The 7,346-nt window shown below is 40.2% G+C and overlaps 1 protein-coding gene across 1 annotated transcript in view; it reads left to right on the forward strand.

Annotated features, from left to right (window-relative positions):
• The window catches only part of ATP7A (ATPase copper transporting alpha), a 56,271-nt gene extending 49,202 nt beyond the window's left edge, over positions 1-7,069 (forward strand). Inside the window, exons 15-20 of the mRNA XM_044682803.1 lie at positions 32-178; positions 1,235-1,377; positions 2,426-2,629; positions 3,395-3,512; positions 5,209-5,311; positions 6,793-7,069. Of these exons, the coding sequence (XP_044538738.1) occupies positions 32-178; positions 1,235-1,377; positions 2,426-2,629; positions 3,395-3,512; positions 5,209-5,311; positions 6,793-7,069 (992 nt within the window). The remainder of the gene's footprint in view (positions 1-31; positions 179-1,234; positions 1,378-2,425; positions 2,630-3,394; positions 3,513-5,208; positions 5,312-6,792) is intronic.
• The last annotated feature ends 277 nt before the right edge of the window (positions 7,070-7,346 follow it).

The raw sequence follows: 7,346 nt of genomic DNA on the forward strand, positions 1-7,346 counted from the left end.
GAGATAAAAATAGTTTGCTTTCTTCCTTTAGCCGCCTCAAATTCTCAGAAGTACACAGTCCTTATTGGGAACCGGGAGTGGATGAACAGAAATGGCCTTGTCATTAAGAATGATGTGGACAGTGTGATGATTGAACATGAGAGGAAAGGTCGAACAGCTGTGCTGGTGGCCATTGATGGTACGAGTTTTCTGTAGCTTTGCTCTGAAGCTTGGTATGAATAGATGCAGATATATCAGGGATAATTCGGTAGTTAGTTATGTTGCTCTGTATGTATTTTTGAGAGCTTCCTGAACTCTCCCTTGGAGAAGTATTCAGCAGTAACTGTGCACCAGCTAACATTTGAATGCAAAGAAAAATGATACTTCAATTTAATGATAATTCAGTTATTCTGATTTCACATAATTGAATTCTCTTGCATTTGCTTTTGTCTGGACCATTCTGTACTTCCATATCCTGTATTTGGTGGTAATGTCTAATGGAACAGAAATGAAATATCACCATAGTTAGATTTATTCTATCCATTCATGGTGAGATGGAAGACAATATTTTATTATAAACACATTAGGTCTTGGGATGAAGCTTTATCATTTTACTTCATCTTCTCTTTTTATATGGATCCCATAGCAACTCATCTGCACAGTTGTGGTAATCTTTTTTTTATCTTGCTTTCTATCTTGGAATTGATATTGTGTACTGGTTCTGAGGCAAAAGGGCTAAGCCATAGAGGTTAAATAACTTGCCCAGGATCACACAGCCAGGAAGTGTCTGAGACCAGACTTGAACCTCGGACCTCCTGTCTCTGGATCTGGCTCTCAATCCACTGAGCTGACTAGTAGTCCCTGTAACCTTCTTCTAATGTGAAATGTCCTCTATGTGAATCTCTAAATTAATGACTATGTTTAGGACTTTTAACAAATACCAATCTGAGGGAAGAGAGAGGCTTTTTTATTATCCAGCTGTCTCCTTTCTCATTCCTGTTTTCTTGCCCTTCTCACCCATGCCTTCATTCTTGGCAATATTTTCATAAGAAAAAATGGAGATTTGCTCTTAGCTTTGTTCTATTGACTTCAGTAAGTGGCTCAGAGTCATTTGGCTTGTTATGGCCTAATCAAGAGGGGCATCAGTTGATTAGACTTCATTGGTCTGTGTGGGTTTGTAGACAGAAGGCAGAATATTGCTTTGTTTTGGTTATGCTCCTAACCAAATGTATTTTGTCCACGACCACTGTATTAGGTGTGTTGTGTGGGTTGATAGCTATCGCTGACACAGTGAAACCTGAAGCAGAGCTGGCTGTCCACACACTAAAATCTATGGGCTTAGAAGTTGTTTTGATGACTGGAGACAACAGTAAAACTGCTAGGTCTATTGCTTCCCAGGTGAGTTTCAGGTGACTTTGTTTGGGAGAGGGGAAGGGAAAGGTGGATCTTCAGCTGTATCTCCCCTTTTTTAACCCACTACTAGTTATTAATCTCACTGAAGTGCCCTGGAGAGTGGATCCCAAAAAATGAGTCTGAAGCCAGCAATGCAAAATGCAAAAAGACTTTATTGTCTAGCTTAAGGCTAGGGACTCATGCCACCCAATGAAGGAGCTGAATATTTAAGGATGAGCAGGTGGGGGTGGGGCAGGATCTTGGGGGACAGGATGTCTGCAAGGTTGAAATTCCTGTAGATAGGGGGATGTCTGCAAGGTGTGAGTTCCTATAGATAAGGCTGTTTTATCATGCAAGGGTTAGGATCTGGAGACCAAAGGTCTCCAGGTTTGGAATTCCTGAAGACAAGCCTGTTTCACTATAATGTTTTACAGGGGTCTGGATTTTTAATTCTGACCCTCTAGGTTTCACACTCACAAGCAGCATTAGTGGCTTCCAGTGTTCTGTCTAGTTGAACAGTGATAGACCTGTAGAATAGGGTAATATCTAAGCAATTGAGGAATAACTCTTAGAATAACATTGGGCTAGCCCAGTGATGGGCAAACTACAGCTCAGGGCCAGATGCAGCCCCCTGAAATGTTCTATCTGGCAGCTGGACATTATTCCTAATCTGACAGATACAACGAGTAGGATACAATACAATGAAACTTCGAAAGAGTTGCCTTAGAAACAGACTGACAGATGAGCATTTCCTTTCCTTTGGCCCCCTCTTTAAAAAGTTTGCCCATCACTGGGCTAGACCATGATAGCAGGACTTAGATTTTTAAGGGTCCATAAACACTAGCTCATATGGATCTCTCCTTTCTCTAATACTCTGAGGACATTTAAAATTGTCTGAATCACTTATTTTGTCCTCTTGATTTGGAGTTAGTCTTGAATCCAGAACTAGGTGATAAGCTTCTTGTCTTCTGCTTTTTTCTATTTCCTAAAGTGCCTAACATCATGCTGACTAAATTTAATAGCATTTTAAAATTGATTTTTTTTCTTCCCCTAGGTGGGCATTAAAAAAGTTTTTGCTGAAGTTCTTCCCTCTCACAAAGTTGCTAAGGTGAAGCAGCTGCAAGAGGAGGGGAAGCGGGTAGCAATGGTGGGAGATGGGATCAATGACTCCCCAGCACTGGCTATGGCTAATGTTGGAATTGCCATCGGCACTGGTACAGATGTAGCCATTGAAGCTGCTGATGTGGTTCTAATAAGGGTAAGTCACATGGGTGGACTTTCTTGGGAAAGCTAACCCCTCAGATCCCTAGCAATCTTACCAAAGATGTCGAAAAATCTGGCTACTTCCCTGTTGAGATAGCTTGATCCAGGGCTGGGCTCAGGGGTCAAAAGGGCCTTAGTTTGGATCCTATGGCAGATATAGAGCAAGTCACGGAACCTCTCCGAACCTCATCTTTAAAATCAGGATAAAATTAGTGCTTACCTCCCAGATTAAATGAAATGACATGTGCAAAGAAAGTGCTTTGTAAATCTTTAAGCTTTATAGGAATGTCAGATATTATTATTATTATTATTATTATTATTATTATTATTATTATTACTACTACATCATCATCCTTTTGTGCTGCTCAGCATAGAAATGGGCTGGGCCTTGGGAAGTGCTTGCTAGTTGTTTGTCTGCCTTTATCTCTCTAATTTAAATGAAAAAGCTAAATTAGGTAGAGGGGTAAGCACTTTTCTCTTCACTTCATACATATCAACAGTTCAGGAAGTTATTCCTATAAAATTACCTGGAGCTTGTTATAATGGAATTTGACCAAATACTACCAGCCTATGAGAATTCCCACAATCTTAGGGAAATTTTCTGAAAACCAGTTTTCATTTCCAAAGCTGACTGTTAAATTTGTAGTGAATGACCTTATAATGAGGGCTTCATCATTTTCCATATGTGTGAAAACCAAACCCTATAGTTACATGTTAAGCTACATCCTCTCATTCATGTACCAAATGCTTCTGTTTTCAGAATGACCTTCTGGATGTGGTAGCAAGTATTGACTTATCAAGGAAGACTGTCAAAAGAATTCGAATAAATTTTGTCTTTGCTCTGATTTATAATCTACTTGGAATCCCCATAGCTGCTGGTATGAAATGCTTTACCAACTACTGCTTTTGTTCTTCAAGAGTCATTGCAATGATCTGCAGGGGATGAAGTTTGGATTTATAGATTGGTTTTCAGGGTGTAGTTACTGGGCATGACTTTCTGGTAGGGAAGTTTATTATATAAAACCAGTAATTTCCAGCAAAGCACTGAACTGCTTTACCATTTTAGGAATAAAAAGCATTTGGGTCTTCTTCCCTTTAAGCAGAAGGGTAACCAGCTAGCTAGACACAAGAAGAAATAAGCCCCAAGGAAATGATTTAGAACTTATTGTCAAGCATTTGAGTGAACAAAAGAATGTTCACCATCTTTTATTAGGGGCTAAGGAGGCAGGTGGGCCATATACTTAGTCTGAGCCCTCACACTCTTTATTTGGAAAGACAAAACAGAAAAAAAAAGATGTAAATGAAATCAGTTACAAACCAGTTTGTCCAGCAAGTACAAAAAAGAGAAATACGGTAGGGCCCTGATATTTGCAGGGGATATATTCCAAGACCTATTGTGGATGGATATAAGTGAAGGAACACCTGAAGACTCCATATATATGGGCTTTCTCTCCCTGCTCCTACCCCTCTGCTCAATGGCCCCATGGCCTCCTCCCACCCTGCAAAAAAAGTCCTATTTAAAAAAGTAAAAGGAGGGAAGTGAAAGCAGAGGAGACCAGTCTTTTCTGTTGGCTGTGGATAAGGGGGGCCTACAGTACTTAGAGCAAGTAGAATAAATGAATACTCTAAGCTAAATGGGATTAATTTGGGGGATAAAAACAACTTCCTAGAGATGGTGGTGAACTTTGATTCAGGAACTGAGGGAGATGAGGAATTTGTTCCTCTTGTCTCCTTAGTACATTGTAGGCACTTAATAGATTTTTATCAGAAATTGAGTCTACCTTCACACGTCTTCCACCACCTCCCTCTCCCACCCCTAGTGTTGAGCACATAGTAAGCATCCAATAAATAGTATTAAGTGTTTGAGAGGCTTGGAGTGTGAGAGAAAAAAACATCTAGTTGGAGGGATAACATGAGGAAGGTCACGGATATATAGAAACTTGCAAATTCTTGGCAGATTAGCTTACCTGAAGCACAGAGGGACTGAAGGTGGAGACATTCCAAGGTGGAGGCAAAGAAGGGAAGGGAAATCCTTGCTAGAAAGTTTTGAATGTAAGCCTAAGGAGTTCTACTAGTCCCAGTCAAAATGACTACATTCAGCAGAAGGGAGTCCAAAATTAGTGATGAAATGTCAGAGATATCTGCCTCCCTGTCCCAGTATGAGATCAAGATAAAACTCTTAATCAAGTAATGGGAGGTGATTGCATGTGTCATTTCTCCCCTTCCTTGGTGCTCCAGTTTAGGGGGACTGAACTCTTTTTGGTTGAACACTTCAAAAACCAGGAAGTTGTCCTCTATAGTATTTCCTTTAAAATGTACTATTTCCATGATCAACTATTTACTGTGCTACCTACTATATGGAGAACACTGTACTCAGCTCTGTGGGGGGATACAAAAAGAAGCAGGAGGCATGATCCTTGTCTTCAAGGAGCTTATACTCTCATGGGGAATCAAGACGAGTATATGAAAAACAACTCAAACAAGTGGAGAGAGTGGCAAGGCACTCTGTCATCTTAGCAGCTCTATAATGCTGTAGATTCAGAGCCCTGACCTAAGGCCCTGTTTTTTTCCTAGGCGTCTTTATGCCCATTGGTTTGGTTTTGCAGCCCTGGATGGGATCAGCTGCCATGGCTGCCTCGTCAGTTTCGGTGGTTCTGTCTTCACTGTTGCTCAAACTGTAAGTGTGGCCAAACATGTTTCCTTGAAACTATTTTGTGTAACATGGATCCCTTTGGAAGTCTTATGAAGCCTATGGACCTCTTCTCAAATGAATAAAATACAATATATTAGATTATAAAAGAAATGTTATATCGAAATACTGTTATTAACAAATGCATGGAGCCCAGATTAAGAACCTCAGCCCTAAATCCCTAATCACTAGGCTTTCTTGATAGGTTTTGAAACCAAGGTTATAATATGAGCCCAAATTTTTATTAATGTTAAAAGGGAGCCCTTGATTCTCCCAACATATATATATATTTATATGTATTTACATATACATTATGTGTATATGTATATATTATATATGGCAACCACTGGCACTGAGGAAGATGGAAACCAGTTCCTTTGCAGGACTAGAACTCACAAGAAGTAGAATTTCCCATTGTAGTTGTGACAAGCTCCATATAAATTTGCTTTGAAACCAGAATATTTCTAGGCTATATCTCTTGCAGTGACTCTCAAGGGACATTCCTTCCTGGGAAAGTGCTTCTTAATTTCCTTTTTGTCTTGTTTACAACATCTTTCTATTGTATACACTTGACCTAAAATAAGGAATTTGAAAAAAAGATTTCTGACCTTTTAGTTCCATATCAGCTGAGTAGAGAGACTCCCTTGGTAGCCTGCATGGTGTAAACCATGGATCCCAGGTTCTTTTTTTTTTTTTTTAAATACCCTTACCTTCAGTCTTAGAATCAATACTATATATTGGTTCCAATTGGTAAGGGCTGGGCAGTGGGTTTAAGTTACTTGCTTAGGATCATACAGGGTCCCAGATTCTAAGGATCCTGAAGGGAAGTAACTGGTAAAAAGAATAAGAGCTTTGCTTTCAAGTGATTTGAGAATGATACAGTTTGATAAGACTGACACTTGGAGGGGATTCTCTGGCTGCACCTTCTCTGGAGGGTTGCAGCCACTGAATCTGCCCAGTTATAACAGATAACTCAGCAGGTAGGCTGTGTCAGTGAAATCCTTTGTGGAAACAACTTTGCCCTTCCTATCTATGCCATTTTTTAAAAACCCTTACCTTCTTTTTTTTAAATCCTTACCTTCCATCTTAAAATCAATACTATGTATTGGTTCCAGGGCAGAAGAGTGGTAAGGACTAGGCAGTGGGGGGTCAAGTGACTTGCCCAGGGTCACACAGCTGGGAAGTGTCTGAAATCACACTTGAACCCAGGACCTCCCATCTCTAGGTCTGGCTCTCAATCCACTGAGCCACTTAGCAGTTCCCATCCTTGCCATTTTAGTAGAAGCATGTAAAAACAAGCTCTGAACTATTTTTAAGGTGAGAAATGAACTATCAGAAGCTATATTTAAGATATCAGAAATGACTATCTACAGTACATACTTTTTATTACTATATAAGTCTGTATGTGGCTCAGCCACATTTGTTTATTACAGTATTTTAAACTACATTGTGCTTTTCTGTGTTTTTAGTTATAAGAAACCTACTTATGAGAAGTGTGAACTGAGAGCTCACTACCAAGTAGGCCGGAAGAGTCCTTCAGAAATTAGCGTTCACATCGGCCTTGACGACACATCCAGAGACTCTCCCAAGCTAGGTTTGCTGGACCAGATAGTCAATTACAGCCGAGCATCAATTAACTCCCTGCTCTCAGATAAGCGTTCCCTGAACAGCATTGTTCTGAGTGAACCAGACAAGCACTCCCTCCTGGTTGGAGATTTCCGGGACGATGATGACACTTCATTATGAAAAAGCTCAGCTACTGCTGCTGTCTTGACCTCACTGTGCACTGATGGAGCTGAGTTTTATTAGGATGTGATCTTAGTTTGGTCAAAAATCATGTTGCAGGAGTTTGGGGTTGGTCTTGTGTCCTGAGGATGTGTTTGTCTTGTGAGAAATGTGTCTTTTTTCGGCATATCAACTTTGAAGCTATTTGTGTCTGGTTTCAGTGATCTTCAGTATTTTTTTTAACCTGATAGGGTAGAGTAGCAATGGAGGCTCACTTAAGCCTCCAAGTATTGCTATC

This window comes from Gracilinanus agilis, chromosome X (assembly GCF_016433145.1).
Source record: "Gracilinanus agilis isolate LMUSP501 chromosome X, AgileGrace, whole genome shotgun sequence".
NCBI lineage: Eukaryota > Metazoa > Chordata > Mammalia > Didelphimorphia > Didelphidae > Gracilinanus > Gracilinanus agilis.